This window comes from Eublepharis macularius, chromosome 3 (assembly GCF_028583425.1).
Source record: "Eublepharis macularius isolate TG4126 chromosome 3, MPM_Emac_v1.0, whole genome shotgun sequence".
NCBI classification, from domain to species: Eukaryota; Metazoa; Chordata; class Lepidosauria; order Squamata; family Eublepharidae; genus Eublepharis; species Eublepharis macularius.
Window position 1 is genome coordinate 152,100,376 of NC_072792.1, and position 25,805 is coordinate 152,126,180.

Consider the following 25,805-nt stretch of genomic DNA (forward strand, 5'->3'; position numbering starts at 1 on the left):
TCACTGAGAGTCAGCTTCTCCTTTAAACATTTCAAATTAGGCTCTGCCTATCGCAAAGCAGCAAAAGTTTCTTCAGCCATAGCTTATACTGCCAGTGCTTTAAGGACCCACATACAGTTCCTGATATTGCCAGTGACAAACAGATCTCAGAAGCAAGTGTTGGGACTGAAACCTTGGATCGTTTCTGCTAATTGTGGCACATGGTTCCTAGACCAGCGGTCTGACTCAGTGACTTTTGTTCCCATTTTCATGTTTTAATGGTGAGGTTAGTCATAGAGATAGTTGCAGAGCAATTTGAAGAAGTAGCCAACTGGTTGTTTCAACTATACTGTTTCCCGTAGTTCCCTATGCATGTTTTGCGAATATAAATAGGCAAAAGTAGCAAGGCAAGCCATCAGAGTAATCTGTTTGCCGAGCAAGGAGGGGCCGCCAATCACTCTTAGCATCGAGAGCATAAGATTCTTTTAGAATAACAAAATATGAAATGCACAGCGTGTTTTGCCATATGCTTACATTAGGGTAGGAAAGTGCTCTATTACGTTGACCCAGTTCTTCAGGCTTGAAGGTCACAGCTCTCTTGTCATTACCTTCCAGTATTATTGATTTGACTACATGGTTGACTTTCATTTGCTCCTCATTAAGATGAGTAATTGTTTTTCAAGTTTCAAGTGGAGTAGCAGGTCTTTTCATGGCATAATTGCATGATTTACCCTGTGCAGCCAGTGGTAAGAGACATGGTTTATAGAAGACCCAGCTGTGAGTTTTCATTTCTTCAAGAGCAGGAGGCGGGACTAGAGACCAGCCTAAAACCAGGCAAGGCATTGATCGGACCAGAAATGATGTAGAGCTCAACCCTGCAGACAGCATCAGGGAAATATTAGCTGGCAAAGATAACCAGGAGGAGGAGGAGGGAATGTTCAGGGGCAGAGAGAAACCATCTGTCAGAGTCTAAACAGTTCTTCTCAGTAAAGCAGAAAATGAAATAAAGAAGAGATTTTGTTTCAAGGGACAGCAGACTCTTAGAATATATTTGTACACAAAGTAAGTTTACATCCTCTAGTACTATAATTATGGATTTGTTAGTAAGATAACTAATGTTGTTTGAAGTGTTCTTCGGTTTTCAGAGAAAGGAAATCTGCTCTTATCTTGTTTTGTACTCCTCTAATTTTAAAACATTTGAGTTCATATTTGACATCTAAATAGGCTTATCTTGGATTTGATTATTCAAATTATGTGCAAACAACTTTTTGAACTGTTTGCACTCGATGTTGTAGGGGTGCTTTGGAATATTGTACTTGATGAACACTTTCCCACATACAAAAGAATAGTTATGTAATTGATCTTGTAGGTGTTAATAATCAGAAGCATGATTGCGGTGCATGTAAAGAAGAATGCCATTTGTGGTGGTGATGTGCAGGGATATAGCATTTTAATCTGTGTGAACTCAAGCTAGAATATATAGACCCTTGGGACGGAGTTATTTTTTCGCTTATCCTGGTATAAATGGGGGCCATACTATACAAAAGACATCCTATTGCCCTTCTTGAAACTATTCCTGTCACAGCTATCAAAAGGAATATTTGGGAAGAAATGAATGTGTTCTTTTATTTGGTCCTGGGGTGCTGTTGAGATTCAGAGTGTATCTTGTTGATAGTTGATCTTATATTTTCACAGTGGCAAGGTAAAGCTACAAAGTGTAAATTATGCTGTGTTCAGTAGTGGGTGCCATCTGTCTAATTCTTAACAGCATGGGACTTTCTAGAGAGAGGAAACACTGGCAAACGGGAGATGCTGCTCTTTGCAGTACCCTACAAGTTGTTCAGCATCAGACAATTGCGTTACATTTTGTACAGCGTTGCTGCTTTTGTTGCCTCTTTTTAATGTGCTCTCCCCTCTCAGTCAGAAGCACAAGCTATAACTGTAAACTTACAGAGAAGAAAAAGGGGGGGGAGACCCACGCACACATTCAACATTATGGCCCAATATGGATAACAAAACATTATAGCATGTGTGGGAAAATGGCTGCAGTCCAACGTCTGGAATCATTTATCTTCTGGTAGAGTTTGGAAGATGACTGTTTTATGCATTTTACAGAACTCCCTACTGATTGATGTCATTTACTTAGGGAGATGGAGTCCTGTTATTGATGACCTGGCAAATTAGGGGATAGGGGATAGCATACTCCCGGTACTATTTAAATATCATATATTAACAGTGGGAGCATTGTGGGTCTGATTCTGTCTAGTGTCCGTAATGTACTGTTTTTTTTAAGGTTTTGGCACATTTAGGCATCATTCCTGACAATCGCATAGATCTACTAGATTGCTGCTTAATGATAGAACATATAATTGTGCTTTTCAGCTTTTGGAGCCAGTGAGCCAAGGATCCTAGATTTCTCCCTGCAATTATTTTCCATGTTAGGATTTCCCTAGCGTTAATGACCATTTACTACCAAAACTGGTGTGGAAAGGAAATTAAAGAGATCATTTTATCAGTGCTGTGTGCATTGATTTGCACTGACAGGCCCTAAAGAAGGCACCTATATGCAATGTACTGGTGAAAAGGTTGCATCTGTGGCATCCACCCAAACATATCCCTCAGCAGCTTAGCTGTGCTACTTGTGGGGCTTAAATTTACCATAGTTTGTTTAGCAATCTTTTTAAAAATGGTTGTGATCTGAACTTTAAGCAATCTTAAAAGCAGGGTTTTTTTTTTACTTTCTTATTGTGAGAAACTAGCAACCAGCCCACTGTGTAAACTTGGGAGGGGTGTGGTGCCATGGCGGGCTTCTCCACTGAGGCCGCCACAGCTATGGAGAAGGCCAGCATGGCGGTGCAGCTCTCCAGGGGGCCACACCAGTACACCAGGCCTCCCCACTGCCTCCATGGCCACTGTGGCTCTGGGCTTCTCTGTCACCATGTTGCCAATGACTCACTGTGCCTGCACCAGGATAAAAAGTGAGTTGTTGGCAACACGGCTTGCCTGTTATATATTAGAGATACTCTCTTTTTCACATTACGGGGGCTCACAGGTTTGCTTAATATCTCTCAGACATTGGCTTGGATGCCATAACCTTTATGCTTGTGCTGTTCTTCATCGATTGCAGAGACAATCTTCTGCTGCATAGCATGTTCCTCTTGTGCTGGGCAGTTTTCAGCTCCTTGGAAGATTTTGGTCATGCCTGAGCTTGAATGCTGAGCACCAGAAGAAGCGTGCTGTGTGGTGGAGGAGCTCCCCTGCAATCAAGAAGAACACAGCCATATAAGAAGGCATAGGATTCAAGCCATAGTCGATTAGATACAATCCCCCCAAAAAACCCAACAGAATCATAGCATTTAAAAAAATACCCAGGTTTTGGCCAGTGGCTTAGGTTAGGGTCCAAAACCTTGGTTCAAAATCAGTCCTCCCTAAAGAGTCTTAGGGAAGTAATTCAACCTTAGATGCCCCAGAAGTAAAATGGGGATGTTTGGTTCTTGTTTTTATCCCACCCTCCCTCCAAGGAGCTCAGAACAGCATATCTCACCTTCCCATCCTCTGTTTTATCCTCACAACAACTCAATGAGTTTGGTCAAGCTGAGCATATATGTCTGGCCCAAGGTCACCCAGCAAGGTCACTCCATGGTAGAGGGGGGATCTGAACCCGGGTCTAACTCCCTAGCCACTATACCATATTGACTCTGAATAACTAATAAATAATACAGAGCTGTCTTATAGGATTGTGGTGTTATTATCTCTGCTGTGAGGTAAATTTATAGTGCAATCCTAAACCAGTGAGGGGTAGTTGGTTGGAGTGTTGGACTAGGATCTGAAAGGCCAAGATTCCTATTCCCACTCTTCCATGGAAGCTCACTGGGTGGCCTTGGGCTAGTCACACATCCTCCGCCTAACCTACCTCACAGGATGCTTGTTAGTATAAAATGGAAGAGAGGCTGATTTGGGGCTCCATTGAGGATAAAAAGCAGAGTTATATCCTCTAAGTCCACTGAAAGAGGGTTTAATTCTGTTAGAAAGTTGGTTCATAACACAGTAGTGTGACAGATTGCTCCGTTATTCTACTTTTCCCCACTTTTTTGCTTTATTAACTTTTGTGAGCAAAGTATTCTGTAGCTTAGTGGCTTTGTAATGAAGTGATTTCCAGTTAAAACTGGTGAGGGGGAGGAATCCTACCTTTGTCTTTTCCCCCTTTGAACTACACATTTAATTAACAAAACATCACTGGAAAATGGTGCAATCTGATTCCAATGACGTCAAAGTCAGGATCTGAGGAAATAGCTGGTGAATAACAAATATCAGCTTTAACGTATAACAGCGATGGTGAAGTGAGGGGTTCTATGGGAAGGGAACAAATGACTTCAGAACACAAACTTTTGAACGCAGACTGACAGAAACACAAGGACAAAGGCATCAGCACTGTTTCTTCAGCTAACCTGAAGCAGAACCCATCTGCCTTTAGGAGTACTTAAATTTTAGATCAAAATCTTAGATCAAAATACATTTTAAAAGAAAAGAAAATACCAAACACACAGCCTATAGAAGGTAGGTATGTACACTTCCTATAATCAATTAGTAATATCTCAGATACCGGAGTGATAGGAAGATACTGAAATGTGAAAAGGAGAAGAGAATATCATTTCAGTATACCCAGGCTGCAATCCTAAAGACACTTTACAGGGAGCAAACCCCATTGTATAACATGGTTTGTACTTCTGAGTAGGCCTGCTTAGTATTGCTCTCTCAGTATACTAAAAATAGCTGTTTGCTCCTTCAAGAATGTATATTTAATTAACCATAGTCTGTGCTGTAAAAGCCAAAGCTCTTTCTACAACTATAAGTAATTCACAACTTTTTCTCCTTAATTCTGGGTTGCTAAGAGGAAGTGGAGAAACTTGGTGTTGTTACAATTTTTGTTTTGAAATAAAGAGATAAGATACTTGTTTTAATTTGTGGTACACTTAGGGCTGCCATTTTCCCTCTGCACCCAACTCCTGTTTCCGGCAGTTGTCTCCTGTTTCTTGCATCTAATGGGATAAAAATAATGCTAAAAAACCCACTGTTCATGAGGGTATGACATCATTTTGGGGGGAAACCCAGAAGTGATGTCAGTTCACGCGAGGAATCTCCAGAAACTCTTAAGTTCTACCATAGAGTTTCCAGCGCTTCTTAGAAGGCTGTGATATCACTTCCATATTCCCCTTGGAAGTGATGTCACACAATTGTACATGAAGCCCCCATGTTCCTACCCCCTTGGATTCTTGTCAGTTGCCAGGCCACCCTTGGTATGCTACTCTTTGTAATATTATAGGGTCAATCTACACATGCTGCAAAATGCCCAGCACCACATCAAATTGCAGATTAAAGGACAATGAAAGGAACAAGAATTAGCCTAGAACTCTTCTCCCAGATGTGCTAGTTTTATATGAGCAAAGAGCCACAGCTCTCGTCGTCAGATGCATCTGATGAAGAGAGCTGCGGCTCTCGAAAGCTTATGCTACAATAAAGTTGGTTAGTCTTAAAGGTGCTGCTGGACTCTACTATTTTGCTACTACAGACTAACATGGCTAACTCCTCTGGATCTAGTACCATGCCTGTCACCAGTACCATGCCTGTTACCAGTTAAAAGCTTGAATATACTTGCAAAACATGTTAGGTGGGAATCATGTGGGCTTTACAGTTTTATATAATCTTCCATTTAGGTATGAAGAATTTCACTGTAACAATGCTATCTCATAATGTTTGTCTCTACATGTCTGAGGAGTAAAAGTACATACATTCTTTTATACTTCATGTGTTAAATGTACATTGTAAACTAGTCCATGAAAGTGATAGCCATGTTTTTTTGACCCTGGCTGAATCCACAGTTCCTTTTTGTTTCCGTCCCTTTTTCGCAAGCAGTGCGCTGTTCATGCAGATACTCACACGCTTTCCCATTCTGCGTGTTCCCCGCCATCACTGCACCACAATTGCGCCTTCCTTCCAAACCACGTGATAGTGGCGGAAATCCGTTTTCTCCCCACCTTTTTTTTCCCCCGTGCAGAAAGGTCGGTATACCGGTAAACCAACTGTAGTGAGCAGTGGTTTGCGCGGGAAAAGAAACAGTCACTGGAGCATGCGCATGTCACACAGGGACCATTTCCCTACTGTGTCCCACCATTTTTAAGAGCGCGAGGAGCCAAGCCGAGCAATCCTGTATTTCCCACAACGATCGTCTCCAGTGAACGGCAGGTGCGGAAAACAAATATATTCCTGAAAGCTTAGGATGCAGGTGGAAGATTCTACCATGTGCGAAAGACAGAATGCATCATCTCGTGGTGTCACGTGGCTATGCTGCGAAGCATGCCAACCACAATCTGAGCCATCATCACAAATATCACACTCCGAGCATCCATGTTGTTAACTACTAAAAGCAAAAAGCCACTCTGAGCAGCAGAATTTCCAGACAATACCTTTAATGTGACAATCTAATTTCAAATTTGCCCGCCATACCAACCAGCCAATTGTTAGAAAGTGGTCTGTGACGAGCAAAAAATGAGCCAATCAAAGATGAGGGGGAGGGTACATTGTCATTTCTTAAAAGTCGGAATATCGGTATACCGGAAAATTTACTTTTTTAAAAAAGGGGGGGGGAGTGACGTGCGCCGTCAATTCTGACGGCAGAGGATGGAACTGTCCACTGTAACACTTTACTCAGTGGCGTGTGGAGAAATGATTGTGCCATGAAGATGCACTGGAAGGGTGAATATGATGATGCACAGCATGGTAGTGGAATAAATCCGATTGCCACGACTGTGCAAGATAAGCAGATGGTGAGTGAGTGTGGATTTGGCCCCTGTTAAATCTGGTGAGAAGTTGGAACAGTTCACTATATTTGTGTTTTTAATTATATTAAAATTAGCTTGTCAACAGCCTGGTAGTAAAAAATATGCCGTGAACTGCGCATAGGCAGCCTTTGAGAGCTAGGCAGTTCATGTATCTTACCCCTACCCCACACCTTCATTTTTCCAGAGCAATAGAGCAGCTGCAGGTGACATTGAAGCACAATTCATTTGCCTCAGTGCAACCTGCAGCTTCCTCATTGTGCTGGAAAATGACATCCTTTTCCTAGTGTAACAGGGGAGTGTGGGAGCGCACGCATGCTTCTCCTGAAGCATGCAACCTGAGAAAAGGCCTTCTCGGTCGTGGTAACCAAAACTCTGGAACTCCATCCCTGGGGAGATTTATCTATCTCCCTTTATAGTTGTCATCCACCAGCAGGTGAATAATTTTTTGTTTTTATGGCATTCCCATGTTAACTCTCTTTGGCTCTTTCCCCTATTTGTGTGGCTGTCTTAATTAGTTTAAATATTTTCCATATGTTTGTCTATATCTTATAAACCAATTTGTTTGTTGTCTTGAGGACTCTAAGTTGGGTGGAAAGGCAACCTACAAATAAACTGAACATAACTATTTATTAATAATGCTTTATAGAATATTTACAGTGCAGTCCTGAGAGCCAGTGCAGAGTTTAGACCATCAGCCTAAGATCCGGGGGGCTCAGGCTCGAATGCTTACTCTGCCGTGGAAGCTTCCTGGGTGACCCTTCCTGGGCCCAGCCACATGCAGCCTAACATACATTGCAGGGCTGTTGCAAAGATAAAATGGAGGAAAGGAGAACTAAGCCAATTTGAGTCTTCACCAGATAGAAAGGCAAGGTGTTAATGAAGTAAATAAATAAACAGATTTACATCTTTCCATACCCATTGACTTCAGTAAAGGATGTCATTGTGCTTAGCAGAGCTGTTTGTACTTATTTAAGGACTTGTTACTTATGTTACTTGTCACTTAGCAACATTTACTGACCAGATTTGGGGGGAGGGTGGCAAATGGAAAATAAGCAGCACACAGGCATTGTTGTCCCTATATCTTCCCCCTTACCTCCTCCCCACTAAGATATATTTAATTAGTAGAGAGCTGAGGAAGGATGCTAAAAGCCGAAATAATTTAATTGTACATGTGTGCATATTTTGAAAAGGCATCCCTCAAAAGATAAATGAGGAGAGCTTTCACAAGAACAACTACCAGATAACAGAGGCTGTCCCCACACTAAATTCTGAAAGCATGCACATCGTGTGAAGAATATTTAGACTCAAATAGGATGTGCCAAGACTGAGAGCTCTGATCATTCCGCTTGTTTGTGTATTGAGATTAAACACCTGTTAGGCTTTTTAAATCCCTTCAATTTTTTTAAATGATCTCATTTTTAAATCATGTCCTATTTTGGCATAGACCCACAAAATACCATAAGTGTTCTTTAAACTAAATGAAATTACATTATCATATGAAATCTTACTCTAGCGCATAATCTATCTGTAGATTTGGGGAAGAGATTCAGTGTCCAATTGCAGGTAGAAATACATTAGGAACAATTGTCACAGTATGGTAAGGTCAGATGATGTGTTGGGTCAGCAATTCAAGATTCTTTGGGCTGTACCTTTTGTACTTTTCTGGGGGGAACTGTTTCTTTCCCTCCTTCCCCAGTGGTACCTACAGCAATAGAACCTGGCAGCAGGAGATATTAGAGGTTAGAATCTTAGCTAGTTCCACTGCATCAACAGAGCTGCCAGGGGTGGGGGACTGGGGCAATTTTTCAAAACATAATTGTGACATAATGGGACCTGTCCCCAACAAAAAGGAACAGAATAGTATCTAGAGCTGTGTGTTCACTGGAACAGGTTAAATGTATTATTTTTTGCTCCTTTGGTCACATTCAACTGTCTGTAAAATGTATCCTTGGGAGGCCTCCCAAAATATATATTTTACTGTTTATTAACTGGTCCTGTGCCCCCAACAGAAAAGGAATCTAACCCAGTGACATCTTTCTTTATGTCTGTGCAACAATACCAAGGTAAGCTTATGGCTGGTCCAGATCAAGCTGCCCAGGTTATAAAGAAAGCTTTAAGGAAGGAGAGATCCTGTGTGGCAGAAAGCCTGCTGCTACTTGTGTCCTTGTTGCTTCTTGGATCAAGAATAGCGTAGTCAATCCACCTTCTATCAGGTCTTAAGAATGCAAGACTAACACTTAATGCATGTTTAAATTCATGGCAGCTCCATCCTGCACAATCATTATTTTATGACCCTGCAGTAACTTAGTTAAGAACGTTTCAGGTTGGTAGCCGTGAGAGCTTTGACTCTCGAAAGCTCACACTTTGGAATTCTAGTTGGTCTTTAAGGTGCAATTAGACCTGGATCTTGCTCTTAGTTAAGATCAGAGATCCTAACCTGTAAAATACAGAAGGCACTGCTCCCTTCTCCTCAGGTTTTATACTAGTAAAGTTGAAGGCAGTAGGAACAAGGGAAGATCCAACATGAGATGGATTGACTTGATAAAGGAAGCCCCTGCCTTCAGTCTGATCAAGACTGCCAATGATAGGATGTTGTGGGGAGCCAGTTTGATGTAGTGGTTAAGAGCAGCAAGACTGTAATCTGGAGAACCTGGTTTGATTCCTCACTCCTCCTCTTGAAGCCAGCTGGGTGACCTTGGGTCAGTCGCAGCTTCTTGGAGCTCTCTCAGCCCCACCCACCTCACAGGGTGATTGTTGTGGAGATAATAATATACTTCGTAGACCTCTCTGAGTGGGCGTTAAGTTGTCCTGAATGGTATATATTGGAATGGAATATAAATTGAATGTTGTTGTTGTTGTTAATTCATAGACTTACCATAAATCAGAAGTAACTTGGTGTCAAGTAACACACAAATCAATATCTATACTCTAGAACTGTTTACACTAGAGTAATTTGATGAAAATGTATAGGACTGGTTCATTGTTAAAATTGAGATCACATAATATAGTTTTGCACTGCAGATGTTAACTTGACTGAGACTCAAGTTACTCAGTACTCATTTATTTGAGAGTAAGCCCTGTTATAGAAGAACTTACTTCGGAGTAGATATAAGATTGACGCAAAAGTACAAACACTCCAATATAACTAGTTGGTTTATATACCATACTTCAGGTTACCATACCTGCTGTCATTTGCAAATTCAGACTACAAGAAAACCTGGTATCAGGTATGTAAATCTGAATGTTTGTATACCCAGTGCGTATCCATCTCCTTCTCTCCCCCTCCCCCACAATTTAACATGGCCGACAGTTATTAACTTCTATTCAGTCAACACAAGCAATGGCAGGGCCACCAGTTCTCTTACTTGAAGACTTAAGATTTTAAAGCTGATATCTCTCCTCCTTGCTTTGAATTGGATGTCCAGTTGTTGCCATTGTTCTCCTTTCACCTTTATTTAATTTCCTAAACAATGTTACTGGCAAGGCTTTTCAAAAGGTGGATACTATAGCAAAGTGGCTTGCTTTGATCTACAAATATAAAAGCTGCCCTCCTTAGATCAAAGTAAACCAGTTTGCTACATAGATCTAGTGCAAGCAAACAAGCACTTTGCAATACAAGTGAACCTATAATAATAAACCCTTTCACGATATGCTGATGAGTACCAACATCACCCCAGACTGTTGATATTCAAACAAGAGCTTGTGACATCCAAGCTCACTTGAATCTTAGACGCTTTGTCTTTTTAAATTAAGCACTAAAGCGCATTTCAAGCATTCCAAATGCTGTAAACCTAATTTTTAGGAGTTAAAATCATTCTTAAGCTACCATTCTGATCTTATTTACCTGTCCTGAAGTTCAGCTCATGCAAATGGATTATCAACATCAGCCCTAAAATGTGCTACCTTCCTGTGCAAGTAGCAGTAGCAAGGTAACAAAACCGGCCTTCCCTTTCCCTCATGGTTGCCTGGGCACCAGCCCTTTAAGATCAAAAGAGGGGGGGGGGACCTGTAGAGGGGACATCTGCAGCTGCTTCTCAGAAAGTACATTATAGGGCTAGCACTACTGTCTTTAATAGTTTAAAAGGTACACGAGTACCTTATGCTGGTAATTTAGGGGTATGAATAAAAGGTGATATGGGAGGGTGAGGAAGCGAAGAAAGATACAAGTGAGAAGAGTGATGAGCAAACGGCCACTAAATACTTAGTCAATTATCTGATGTTTTTAAAGCTATACTCAGACTCCCTAACTCTCTGTAAAAATGTATTTCCAAGAAATTAAGTATCATTCCGTATCTAAAAGACATGCAGTTGAATTATGAGAATTATTGTCAGGGGAGAAAAATAACACTCATTACTTGGTATGCCATGGACATGAAATGTTTGGTATTTGGCATTTTGTTTTTTGTTGCTAATATCAGGAGGAAAGGTTGTCTGAAGCAACAGCCAAGGGTGGCAAGTACAGACAGGCACACCATTACTTAAGACTATGGTTTTAGCAAGCTGTTTATCATGTTCAATCGGATGCCATAGATTGAAATCATACTGTAAATAATTTGGATTAAATGGGTCAACATCAGGTTTTTTCTAACAAGAAGGGTTATGCACAATAAGACCTTTTGTTTTCATGGAAGGTTGCATCAGTTTCATTGATCAGACATGGTACTAAGGCACTTTCTTAGCCTTTTAAGGAAACATCTTCCCCACAACATCCTGAAAGAACTCAAAAAGCTGAAATTTGGAGTGCAGTCTCCCTTTGGGGCTCAAGAACAAAAGAAGAGTCCTGCTGAACCAGGCCAGTGGTCCATCTGGTTCAGCATTCTGTTTCACGCACAGGCCACCAGTTGTCCTAGACAGCACACAGGCAGGGCATAGAGGCCAAGGCCCTCCCTGATGCCGCCTTCCAGCACTGATACTCAGAGGCTTGCTGTCTCTGACTATCAAGGTTCCTTTTAATCACCATGGCATGTAGCCATTGATAGACCTGTCCTCCATAAATGTCATGGAACGGAGTCCAGATCATTCATTGTTAATCAAAGAGATTGAAGAGTCAGAGAAAGAGGCAGCTAGATACCTGACACTGTACAGAAGTCAGCAATTTTAGATACCTCCAGTATTCCCCAAGAGATTGAGTCAGCCACTTACCCTGGGATGTAACTCTGTCTTCCGAGTCAGAGTTGGACTTTTAGCCTTCCTCTCCAGGCCATGCTACTGCCCCAGGGATCACTCCCAAAACAGCCTCTCAAAGCCCTCCCTCACTTCAACCCCATCACAACCATGAGCAGATACAGCACCTTTAAATACTGGTAGCCTGCTCCTGGACGGGAATGTCTATATCTCCACCCCTTGCAGGAGAATTTAGCTCCTCAGTTCAGCCTCGACTTTTACTGTAACAGCATTGAGCAGGATTATGGGTTTGGTTTATTCCCTCTTAAAGTCTATCAGCTTCAGTGGATGCCCCTGAGTTCTAGTTTTATGGGAGATGAAGAAAATGCTCTCCTTATCCACTTTCTCATAATTTTATCAGCCCATTTAATCATCTTTTATCTTCAAATAAAAAGTCCTAGAATCTTCAGTGTTTTCCAGTCCCTTAATCATCTTGGTTGGCCTCTTCTGTATGTTTCCCAGTACTGCAATATCTTTATTGAGATACCACAACTGTGGATGGTATTCCAAATGGGGTTGCTCCCTGCATCTATGTGGGGTATTACAATATTGGCCTCTGTGCTCCATCCTTCTGACTGAGCCGTGACCACATTGACGGTGCTTGTATCTGTTTATTACTTTGGCCTGCTCCTTCCTGTTTTCTGTTACTTGTAATGTCTACAGTTGTAGAGAGATTTTCATCCAACAGCTCATTGGGAGGACTTTCTCCTCAATCTTGTCGGAGGCTTTACTTTGCAGCCTCTGTTGCCTTCTCTCTCTTTCTTGAATGGGAGGGGAACTGTGTGAACAAGCCTGGTACTCATACATGCCTGGTTCTAGCTAGTTTGCAGTTCTGATTTAGAGGACAAGCGCACCTTTTAATTTATTGGTTTAGTTTTTTAAAGCTGTGTGCTGCTTCAAGTAACTAAAGAAATAAAGGCATTTTTTAAAATAGGCTGACAATCCTGTGTTTGTGTAATTTCTGCACTAAAACTTCAAAATATTATTCTGCCGAATACACTGTCAGTGGGCTGCGCATTCCAACAACTGCATGAAATGAGGCTTAGCAAATTTTAATTCTGCAAAAAATGTTATCCTGCAGCAACTAGTGATATATAGAGGGAACAGCGATAGCAGAAAATTCAGCCATTTCTATCAGGGTCAATGCACATTCTAATAGGACAGGCAAGTCCCTGACAGTCATGGGGAATCTCCCACCTCGGCTCCCTTTTCTCACTGTGACTGCTTTGACCAGTGGAAGAAAAATAATCTTTAAAAATGGCTGTTGGGTAAAGGTGTGATGTCACTCTAGTAAAAAAACAGACATGATGTCAATCCTCTCTAGGAATCTCCAAAAACTCCATGTTTGTTCCACAGAGGTTTTTTTACCAAAGAGTTCCCAGTGAGTCCAAAGAGATATGACATCACACTGCTGGTGCCTCCCCATATCCCTGCCCCCCCCCCAGTCTCCCAGTGGGTTCTGATAAAGCAAAAGAAGGGAGAATTGTTTGGGGAGAGGGGGATAAAAAGAGAATCATCAAAAAGAACCTCACTGGAAATAAAATCTAAATGTACATAGATACATCCCTTAGAAAAGTAAATAGATTCATTCCAGTACCAGTTACTTACTAGAGACTAACAAAAATACACATCTGGAACTGTACTTGTACTATCAGACAATTCGCTGTTTCACTTGTCTTAAAATGAAAGCATACATTTATTTCAGATTCAGAAATTAAACATCAAAGCAATCAGCAAATTCACCATGCAGCAAAGAAGTAATTTATGAATTCACATTGTGAGATCAATTTTTAGCCTGTGATAAACATGGCTTTTATTTGCTTACTCTGTGCATCAAGTGCAGTAAGGTGACAGCTGACTTATAGCAACCCCGTAGGGTAAGGTACGCCATTGTCTGCATATGCATTGTGGCCCTAGACTAGGGTTCCTAGGTCCCCTTACCCTCCCAGTGGGAGGGGGGAGACCTGGCACTTACCTTAAGTGATGTCATTGCGGAGGCCCGGGAGCACATGCATGCTTCGCACTGGGCCGATTTGGGCCCCAAATGGGCCCAGCTCAGGCCTTTTGGGGCCCAAATTGGCCCGGTGCGAAGCACAGGAGCGCTCCAAGGGTGGTGTGATGATATTTCCCTCCCACCAGCCAGGTGAGTGGTGGTGGGGGCAGAGGGTGGGAGTGAGGGTATCCCCCATCCCTACTGGAGGAACGGCAACCCTACCCTGGACTTCATTGGTAGTCTCCCATCCGTGTATTAGCCAAGGCTGACCCTGCTTAGCTTTTGAGATCTGGTTAGCTTGGGCCATTGAGTTTAGGGCATTAACTTATTAGAAGTAACTAACTTCCTTTTTCTGGATGGGAGCATTTTAACATCCAGAAAAAAATTTTAACATCCAGAAAAAAAACTGCATTATGCTTTTGAGTATTTGACAACAAGGACCCAGTTCATCTGTGTCCCCTCCCACCCATGAATAGACAGCTCTAATTCATATAATAAAAACCATCAGAGGGACTGCTTTATGTTTCTGCACTGCTCAGCCTTGTTGCCACATAGAGGTGCCACCTCTGGTGTGTGCTGTGAATCATGTGTCCAGGTGCAATTGATGCAAGCACCTGCTAACTTGTTACTTTGGAGGTTTTTTAAAAGAAACAGGAATCTCGTGTCTCTTTCATTAATCATTCTACCAGATGTTTGCATGGAGTGCATGGCTTGGCTGGGCTTAACTGTGGCTGCTTCTGGGCCCAAGCCCAGCAAAACGTGATTGTAGCCATCTTGGAGATCTTCATGGGGACTTGAAAAAGAATTTTAGAACTGGGTGAAAAAAGCATGTGCATGTTTTCCTGCACCATCAAGGAAGAGAAAGTTTAGTAGTAGCCAGATTTCTTCCCTTCTTTGTGTTGGATTCCAAATGATCAAATGTCCTTACAAATCTGGGTAGGATTGCCAACTCTGGGTTAAACAATTCCTGGAGATGGAACCTGTGGAGGTTGGAATTTGAGGAGGAGAGGGAGCTCAGTGGGGCATAATGCTGTGGAATGCACCCTCAAAAGCTGCCATTTTCTCCAGCGGAACTGATCTCTGGAGTTTGGAGATCAGGTGTAATTCCAGAGATCTCCAGGCCCTAACTGATGGTTGGCAACCCTACTTCTGAATGAAGAGCATCCTCTCCCCTCTCTGACAGATCTTCCACCCAGATCTGGGCTCTGAAACTCCCATATTGATCCACTATACCTGGATCAAAACATTGACTTCTTCATAGACTAGACCAAACCAGAATATTTATTGCATGTGGACAAAGGCCGTCACAATCAAGCAAATAAAACTTAAATAAAACACATAAACAAAATATAAGCCCCAAACAATAAAACTACGATGTTAAAAACACACAAAAATTATTTAACCACATAAGCACCTTTATTATACGTTAACCATTAAGCATAGCTCAAGTCTTTTATTATCAAAAGCTTGTGATGGTGCTGGAGATCAGAGATTGCAATAATTCCCCACGTATGAGCCTACGCTAAGGAGCAGGTAATGTGTTGAACCCCATTGACTTCTTTATAGATGCTTTAAACAGTTAGCAATCTGTTATTTCTCCTGCTCAAGTTTTCAGGCTTTCACCATATAGAAGTATGGCAGAATAATCAAAACTCAACTTTCAATCAACGCCTTTTTGATTGAAACTTCAAAACAGAAATCACCTTCTCTTTTACATAATCCTTGTAGTGATTTCTTCTTGGGTAGCTTCAGTACATATTTTATTTTTGGTTGTTAGTTTGCTTTAAAAGATTGGTTAATTCAGGTATCATTTTGCCCATAGGGTGGTTAAAAATTTCTGTCTATACTAGTGTGCATGTTGGTTCATATTGGTGCTTCTCTTCTAGTAGGTATAACCAAGTTAGTAAAGCAAATTTTTCTCCCTCTCTCTTGGCAGACATTAGGAAGGAATTTAGCTGCTCAGTGTCAGTTTTAAATCCAGTTTAATTCAGTTTATGCTGCTGTCCATTTTTAAGAATGTACAGAATATGAAGAATGTTTTCCTTGGATTAATGACATACTCTTAATTTAAATAATACTTATGAAAAAGTAAACATCCTGTTTGAGAAATCCTGCTGAATACTGGGGGTTTTCCCCCCTAGAAAGAGCTTACCTGTACATACCAATAGTGTTACCTCTGTAAGAAAGCATCATGCCCATTGCCTATACACACACTGCACCCGCATTGTCTGCCTGTCTTATAACAGCATTAATAACCTTGCCGCAGATCAGCTCCTGGGGATTAGCAGTCATTTGTAGGTTAATGGCCTGAGGCCATCCTCCAGGCTGTCAGCCCCTCCAAGTTGCTCATTAATCCTTAGGTACACACTCCACTGCAGACAGAATTCTTCACATCTTCAGCATCTTCTCTCAGCCAGATTCTATTTCACGGCATCATAACTTCAGACAGATTCTCTGGGGTTATCAGAATCCTTTCCCTGCGTTTCTCTTGGAAAGATCTGCATGCTGGGATTTTTTGTGCTTATTCCCAATTTTTATTATATTCTTTTTGCAGTTTTTCAGTGCTATCCTGTGATTAATTGGCTTAAATTGGGGGTGCAGAATTTGTGTTCAGTAAGCCGTACCCAGCCCACTGGCCACTAACGGCTCAATAAACCTGGATTTGCAATAATACCTGTCTGGTGGTGGGCTATGCTTGGCTTAATGGATCACGAGTCATACAGCCCTGCTTTAAAAGCACAACCCCCTTATTTGGAATTAAGCCAATATAGTATTCCAATATGCATTCTCCAACATAGCTGTATAGAACAAGTTACTTTTAATTTTAAATATTGCTGATGTGGATGTATTGCTGACAGCAGAAATTAAATACACTCTAATAATGCAAGCTATAGGTTAGCAAAGAATCACTGGCGTTCATACATATTGGGTTTTTCCAAGGGTCAATATTTAAGAGTTATTTCTGTTGAATGAATGTATGAGTACTTGGATTTCATAATTGTGAGCTAAACTAGGCAAGACGCTGGGAGATGTGTGGTTTTTTTAAAAAAAAATTGTAAAAAAACAGCTGCAGCAGAGGGGAGGGCCTTTGTTTATGTTGGTGCTCTCCCTCCCTGTGCTGATTTTCCAACCATAGACAGCCATTGGAGATACTCTTGGGGGCGGGGGGAGGTGAGAATCATAAAAATTAAACTTTTTAAGTTGTAATTAAAAATTACAGTTCTGTAAGTTCATTTGTTCAAGAAGCCATCCTGCTTTCCAATGCAGGGTACATCTTTGTATCCCTAAAATCCAACTTTCCTAAGATACTTGCTCTTTACATTATTTTGTGACTGTGAGCAATATGATCAAGTCCAGGATACATATGAATAAGTTCTTTTGCATAGTTTCTAGTTGCTATGAGTTCAGTCCTGCCATGTGATGATGGAAGAGAAATTTTACTTGATTCAGTTCCATTTGCGCAAGACCTTTCACAGGAACTACCGTGAGACCAAGCATTAAGTTTTCATTTCCGATCAGTGTTCCTATGTACAAAACTCAAATGGCTGTTTGATGCAGTCATTACGGTCCAATTTGAAGGTGCAATATGATTTTATTCAAGGAGGTCATTCTTGGGAGAGGAGGTTGCTGAGCCATATCTTGCACACTATTTATGTCTTGTGCAAATGGAAATACAATACGGATATGAGTCCAAGGACTACTTGTGATGATTTCTTTGTGTTTCTGCTCAAGCAAGAGTGGAAACGTTCTGCATCATTGTACTAAAATTTAAATTCAGTGCCTTTTCTTAACCCTTTGTCTTTATTGGAATATTTCCAAGTATCATTTTTTTCAAACGTGAAAGTCAAGATTGTGAATAGGGTTGCCTGCTGAATGCCAGCAACCAGCATGAGCCTTTTGTGCGTGGGGAGCAACATTGTGCAATGATGTATGACATTGTGACATCACTTCCCATTTGTACCCGAAAGTGACATCATAACATAGTATGAATTCACTCAACTCTGTGGGTGGGGGGCTGCCATAAAGATATGTGATTCCTAAAATGTTGTGACATTTTAGTCACAAACTGGAAGTGACATTGTGCAACATTGCTCCCTGAAATTTGCTGCAGCTGAATCGAAGCATGGCGGGCCCAGAACCCAGCAGGTGCTTTCCTGCCGCACCTGAGAGGATGGCAGTCCTAATTGTGGGATTTGCCTATACCTCTAGGTAATGTAAAAACTTCCACATTGTACAGTTTTCTTAGTTGCTTTAAAAAGTGAGTGGGGGGGTAGGATATAGAGAAGCCCTTTCCTCTAAATAATACATTTCTTTAATTCCAAATTAATCTCCTACTGCTGGCAGCACTTGTAACTGAGTGTTAATATAAGAATGCTGTGTTTATTCAGCCCAGCAATGACCAGTGATGATGGCTTCATAGGAGGCTATCTTGCAAGCTGTATACCTCTCTTCAACATCTATTGCCAGCTTCCATTTCTAAGAAATAATGACTCCTCAAATATAACCACTGTCTCTTTTGGCCATCAGAATTTGAGTCCGGTGGCAAGCTTTCTTGGTGTCTGAAGAAGGGAGCTCTGACTCTCAAAAGTTCACACACTGAAAATCTTGTTGGTCTCTAAGGTGCCACTAGGCTCAAATCCTGCTGTTTTACAGCAGACCAACATGGCTACCCACCTAAACTATTCTCTTGACCATAGTTGCTAATTTAGATTGTGTGCTCCTCTTACCTCAATCATCCAAATGTATTTTTAAAATGTTGTTACATATTACATATTAATCGTTCAAGGCCAAGTACACTCACCAACACTTACTGCCCCAGCTGCTCCTCTCCTACCATAATTTCCACTCCTCCTAGTTTTCCATATCCCTTGCCGATGCAGCTGTCTTGTCATTACTCCCTTGTAAGTTGTTGTGGGTGCAATTTTATTGAGGATATGCCTTTTCACATCAATCATGGAATCCCTCAAGTAGGAAAACCAGTCTTGCAGTATTGACAGCACAAGCGATACGACTGGGCTATAGAATATATATTAGTTTTAAATCTCTTTGTGTCTACTTTCTTGTACTGAGTACTGGCTTAAATACCTCAGGAGACACTGCTCAGCCATTCTTGGTCTATAGTTAATCGTCTATCATGTCTGTTAGTCTATCTCTGTGGTGTAAGTGAAAGAAGCCAATCTGGTTTGGTCTCTAAAAGCATTTTCATGAAAATAGATACTATGTGTTGAGTTTTAGGATGTGGGAGACCTAGGTTTGAATCCCTGCTCTGCCATGTAAGCTTACAGAGTGACCTTGGGCCAGTCACACACTGCCAGCCTAGCCTATCTCAATGGGTTGTTGAGAAGATAAAGTAGAGGAGAGATCCCCATTGCAGCAAAAGGTGGAATGTAAATGAAGTACATTAATTGATATCACTGAAGATAAGGGGCAGTTGGGTGGCAAGAATAGAAGGAAGCAAGGAAAGATGGGGATATGGGGGTTGTCAGGAGGAAAGAGGAAATAGTGTAGGGAAGGATACTCAAGGGAAATTAGGTGACCCACCATACAACTGGGCCCTGTCTGGCAGCCAGCACCATGCAACTGGGTCATAGTTTTCCAAGGCAATGTCTGCAAACCTTTTTGGGTTCCTGACTTGGACATTCCTAATATTCAAATTTGTTTAGGGTTACCAGCTCCAAGTTTGGAAATTTCTGGAGGCTTGGGGGGGAGTAGAGCCTAGAGAGGGCAGGTTATGGGGAGAGGAGGGGCCTCAGTGGGATATAATGCCATAGAGTCCACTTTCCAAAGCAGCCATTTCCTCCAGAGGAATTAATCTCTGTTGCCAGGAGATCAGTCGTAATTTCTGGACATCTCCAGGCTTGAGGTTGGCAAACCTAAATGTAGTCCAGTGCAAGATAAAGCTGTTCCAATTTTGTACTTATCATTTGCCAAGATCAGTACACTAACTTAATGTGCACACAAAGGAACAACACACATTTCATACTATCCTGCTGTTTGTGCAAATATTTTTGTAGTGTTATTTACCCATAAGCATGTATTTTATTTTAAGAAATTACTATCAAATAGCACCCATGACAGGAATATGTATATTAGCTTTTAATGGTATGACTTGTAAATTAGTAGTCTCCAAACTGCATTTTTAGTTGTAAAATCTGCATAATCAAGATGTATCCAAGGGAACCAATTTAAGCCTAAAGATGTTCTTAGGAGGAATGATCGCAGGTTGATTAGAATAGTAAATATTCTGGTTTGGGAGGCCTTCATTAGATATACTGTTGCTTAGAGTTGGTCCCATTTAGATTTTTTTTCTTATAAAGCACAAAACACACAGTTTTTTCCTGATCTAAAAGCATTAAATCTTTTCATTATTGGGCTAGTGTGCATTTAGATCTCCTAAATAAGCAAATGGTATAGATAGGGTTGCCAGCTCCTGGTTGGGAAATTCCTGGAGATTTGGGGGGGGGTGGAGCCTGAAGAGGGTGGGGGTTGGGCAGGAGAGGGACTTCAGCTGGCTATAATATCATAGAGTCCACCTTCCAAGACAGCTATTTTCTCCAGGGGAACTGATCTCTGTCACTTGCAGATTAGTTGTAATTCCGGGAGATCACCAGCCACCACCTTGAGACTGGCAACCCTAGGTAGAAAAGGGATCACTTGATTTCACACATTGTGACACGTTCTGCCTCCATATTTTCCATGCCTTCCTTGCTTTCTCAGAGTATTCTTTGGGTTACCAGTCTCCCAGTGGGGAGCAGGATCCCCATCCCCAGCTATCATTTCTCACTGCTGCTCAGAGCAGTAGTAGGAGAAAAATAAGTTTAAAAATAGCTGCCGGACCTAGAGTATAATATCACTTTGGGGGGAAACCTAGAAATGATGTCACACCTCTCTTGCAATCACCAGAAATTCAGGTTTTCCTGAAATTGACCAGTCTTAAGAGCAAAACTTGGGTCCAATAGCACCTTAAGACCAACTGGATTTCCAGGGTATAAGCTTTCAAAGAGATATGTATCTGACAAAGGGAGCTCTGATTCTCAAAAGCTCATACTCTGGAAATCTCGTTGGCCTTTAAGTTGCTACTGGACCCAAATCTTGCTCGTCTACTACATACCAACATGGCTACCCACCTGAAGTCCTAAGAATCACTGAATACTCTGTGGTTTTACCATAGAGTTCCTGACAATTCTTAGAGGGACATGATGTCACTCCCAGGTTTTCTGGAAGTGAGATTATGCCATCACTGACAGGTACCCTTCCTGGGTCTCTGTTCCACTGGTCTCCCACTGGCTGAACCTGGCAACCCTAGAGTATTCTGCTGAAGCAAAGGGGACGTGGAAAAAAAGAACACATGGAAATCACAGCTCTGTGCTATGGCACTATTTCTCCCTCCCCCCTCCACGGTTTTGAAAACTGCCTCAAAATCCCTCTTTGAAAGACTGCTTCATAGTAATGGAGGACTCAGCTGCCCATAAATCACAAAGGATTTGCTATTATAAACCCAGTAAAATATATTTACTAATTAACATCTTTTCACACATGTCAATAACAGAATTTTTTTTAAATACAGCTTTAATGGGCTCTTTCTTGTTCCGTTACATTTCTTAAAAGACAAAACTGGCAATTTTGGAATTTTAATTTCTTCTAATTGATGTTTCAGCTTTGGCACAAATGGCATAGTTGGAGGTGGAATCATTTTAATGCTCTTTTTATTTGCAGTTGTCATTAACAAGATTCAATAAAGCACGTGAAAGATAACAAATTAAAATTATGCATACATTAAATATAACCTTTTGAAATGTTTATATGGGATAATAACGTCACTGTAAATTATCATTTTAAAGCCAAACCACTCATTAGACAAGTAAAAATTGGGGAGAAGTGGGATACAATTCAAAGGAGAGTTTGCCTATTGCAAAGAAGTGCATAGAAAGAGAGGATATTTAAAAATACACTCTCTTTTTTGTTTTGGAGATACAGGGACATAAGAAGTGGATTATTGTTGGGGAAACACAACATAATGTTCTTGGTTCTAGTTTATAGATGGAATCAGTATTTAATTTGTAAATACAGAAACAATGGGGAAACTTCAGTTCAGTACTGAAGAGAAAGTATTCTGGATATGCTCAGGCTTCAGGCTTTAACTGCATTTCTCCTTAAAGATTCTATGCCATAGATGCATTGACTGAATTTGGGCCAGTAGCTTACTGCTGTGCCTGGTCCCATTTTACACATGAGAAGCACAATGTCCACCAACCTATGTTATCACTGCAATATAATGGTTATAGATGTATAATTTGTATGTATTTGGCTTGCATCACTACTTTTGTCATCCAAAGATGTCTGCCTGCATACAGCTTTAGTTCCTCCTTTCAGTTTGGGGCACATTTCAGTTGGCCAACCATGATCCACTAGGACATGTTGCTCTGATGCCAAACTCCACTTGTTTCATCACTTATATACAGGAATATCCCTGTTTTTTTAATCTGTGAAATGCTGGAAGGTTTGAAATTAGGTGTAAATGGCAGATGGGGAGGGGGGGTTGTATGTATTAGGACTCCAGATTGGGATTGGGCATTAACAAGTGATCGTGCTGTGGTTGCCAACCTCCAAGTGGGGCCTAGAGATCTCCTCCAGAATTATAATTGATCTCCAAACTGAAGTGGTCAGATACTAGGGTTGCCAGCTCCAAGTTGGGAAATTCCTGGAGATCTGAGGGTGTGAAACCTGGAGAAAGAGGGGTTTGGGGAGGGAAAGGACCTTGGCATGGCATAATTCCATAGAGTCCACCCCCCAAAAGTAACCATTTTCTCCAGGTGAACTGATCTCTGTGGCCTGGAGACCAGTTGTAATTCCGGGAGATCTCCAACCACTACCTGGAGGCTGGCAACCTTAACAGTTACCTTGGAGGAAGTGGGTGCTTTGGGGGAGTGGACTGTATGGCATCGTATCCCCACTGAGCTCCCCTCTCCAAACCCCACTCTCCCCAGACTCCACCCCCAATTCTCCAGGAATTTCCCAACCCGGATTTGGCAGCTTTAGCTGGTGCAGTCTTTGTCTCCACCCCAGTGGCTAATTTTTTGCACATGAATAACACAGTGAAAAATCCAGTCGCAGATGTTAAAAATCCTAAAGTTCTCTCCTATTTCCTTTGGCCAGAGAAATGTTGCATTTATTCTGGGGAGGGATAGAGAATTACTCTTACAGCTCTTACCTGTATAGCACAAGGCCACAGCAATGGGCTACCTCCTTCCCACTCCTCCTTTTGCCTGCCTGCAAAATCTCTTCGCAAAGCAGAGCAGCAGTGTGTAGGGAACTTTTGCCCAAAGCAAGTTCTTCATCAGTGCAAAGAATGGGGCTTGTTAACAGTCCAAACGTTAACGGGGAGTAGTCATGGCAGCATCCTAGGTATATTCAGAGTGGTTTAGGAGTCTCAGCATCCTCTTCTATTGCTTATATCATACCTATTGCTAAACTTTATGGCATACAAAAGTTAAGAAACGAGTAGCTGTTTAACTAACCTTACAGTCTTAAAATTGCTCATGTAGGAAAAATCTACTCTTGAGGCATATATATATGTGAGTATGGTGGTGGAAAGTGGCATGAAGTTGCAGCCAACTTAAGGCAACCCTGTATGGTTTTCAAGGCAAGAGATAAAAACAGAGGTTGGTTTGCCATTGCCTGCCTCTGCATAGCAACCCTGGACTTCCTTGGTGGTCTCCCAGCCAAGTATTAACCTGGTGGACCCAGCTTAGCTTCTGGGATCTGACAAGATCAGATTAGCCTGGACCATCCAGGTCAGAGCATATATGGATGTGCTGAACTGCTGAAGCCGTATGTCTGTCTGAAACTAATGTGTATCTTTGCTCACATCATAGGAAAGCTTTGCAGGCACCCTTTATGTAACAAAGAATTGGAACATAATTTTAAGAAATGGATCCCCCTGCTAGAAGTTGTCAAAGAATTACTAACTCATTTGTTTTGTGAACTTACATTTAACAGGAAATATAATGTTTTATCTTTTTACCAAATATATAATGAAAATATTGTGGCATGATAAAGCTTTAATAGAGCTATTACCCTTCCACCATCCAGATTTGTAGCACCTAAAAGCCATATTTTTGCTACACTGTCATTCTGTCATGTACATCTAAGAACTAAATGTACTCTCAGACTGCTTGAGGAAGCGAGGAGAGCTGACATCTTAACCATTGTTGATTCTAATGACTTTAAATGACCTGGCAAAGAATCCATGAGAGTGCTTCTAATGACCAAATATTGCCATTCTGATATTGAGTTATTGAATTATCATACACCAATTGTGCTTTTAGCAGTAGACAATATTTCTCCCCCGAGTGGCTGAAATTGTGACAAAATTACTGGCTTGAGTCAATTTTCAGAGGTACAAACAATAAAAATATGTTAGTCTGGATGTGATTTTTTTAAAAAAGTCAAATATATTTCCAGAAGAATCATAGACTTTGGCAAAGTTTTGTTTTTAACTTGAGTGTCACAGATGGATTGTATAAAAGCTCAAGCTATATGCAGACATTAAAAACTGCTGAATCATGACTGCTAGCTTTACCTCCAATATCTTCCTGTGCAGTCAAATGTGAAGGCGCTGGAGGTAGGTTCAGCAGATGCAGTCTTGTTCTTTTTTACTCACATATAATGTAGATAGTTTTTGACATCTGCACAGGCTTATATTCTTTGATATTCTTTGATATAAATCAGCATGCCGTATTTGTGATGGACCCTTATTTTCCATGCATGTCATCTCTAATCTGAATACTGTTTGGGCTATTGTTTTGTAACTGTTGACAAAATATCAGTTAAACTTACTTTGTTTTTGCGTTTTCCCTCTTTATTCAGAAATTGAAGCAAAGGAGGCGTGTGATTGGTTGCGAGCTGCTGGATTTCCGCAGTATGCACAGCTCTATGAAGGTAAATACGCCAACGGAGGATGCAAAATCCCATTCAGCTATAATGGACTGTGCAGTTGCCATGTTGCAGGGGGAACATCATGATCACCTCATCACTGATCTAGGACTGTTCACATCTTCTAAAATGCTAAGAACAACAATTGAGGGAATGTCGTTCAATTGTGTTGTGTTGCCATGAGGGAGAGGAGGTAGACTTGTATCATTCCTCACTAAGAATGTCAGGGGTCTGTATCATTGAGACTTGTGTAATCATATTCCACAACATATTTAATTAAAATATTTATATCCTGCTTATACCACAGTGCCCATTATGGCAGTTAACAGCAGGAGGGGGACTTGAATTTCTCCAGTAATGATGTAAAAAGCCTTGAGTATGAGGAAAAATGCAAAATCCCTCAATTGAAGGGTCACCTTCAGGAAAGAGATCTGGATCCTCAACAAATCAGTGACAATGCTGTATTAGTAGTATGACAAAGCCGTTAGCCGTTAGCTGTTATATTGATTGATTGATTTACTGTATTTATAGTCCATCTTTCTCAATGAGACTCAAAGCAGATTACACAGTGTAAGTCAGTACAATCAATATGATTAGATATCTAATAAACAGTGTACTCAAACTACGATTACAGAAATCTGAATAAGTGTATCAGACATGATACACAGTGTAGATACAATGTAGAAAAATGATATTATATAAGTAGAAAATAATGCAGCAACAACAGAGTAATATGTGCAGCAAAGAAGATAAATTGTCCTTTATAAAGAGCCTTCCTGAGCCATTCCATTGTAATATAGTTCTATTACCTTTATGGAAAGTCTTTCCTGAACAACTCTGGGGCCACAGAAGGCCCTGAACAGATGGGCGAAGCTATCGCATTGGAACATAGAAGG

The 25,805-nt window shown here is 41.1% G+C and overlaps 1 protein-coding gene across 1 annotated transcript in view; it reads left to right on the top strand.

Moving 5' to 3' along the window:
- STARD13 (StAR related lipid transfer domain containing 13) overlaps positions 1-25,805 on the top strand; it is a 159,511-nt gene that overhangs the window by 83,332 nt on the left and 50,374 nt on the right. Inside the window, exon 2 of the mRNA XM_054973641.1 lies at positions 24,844-24,915. Coding sequence (XP_054829616.1) covers positions 24,844-24,915 — 72 coding nt within the window. The remainder of the gene's footprint in view (positions 1-24,843; positions 24,916-25,805) is intronic.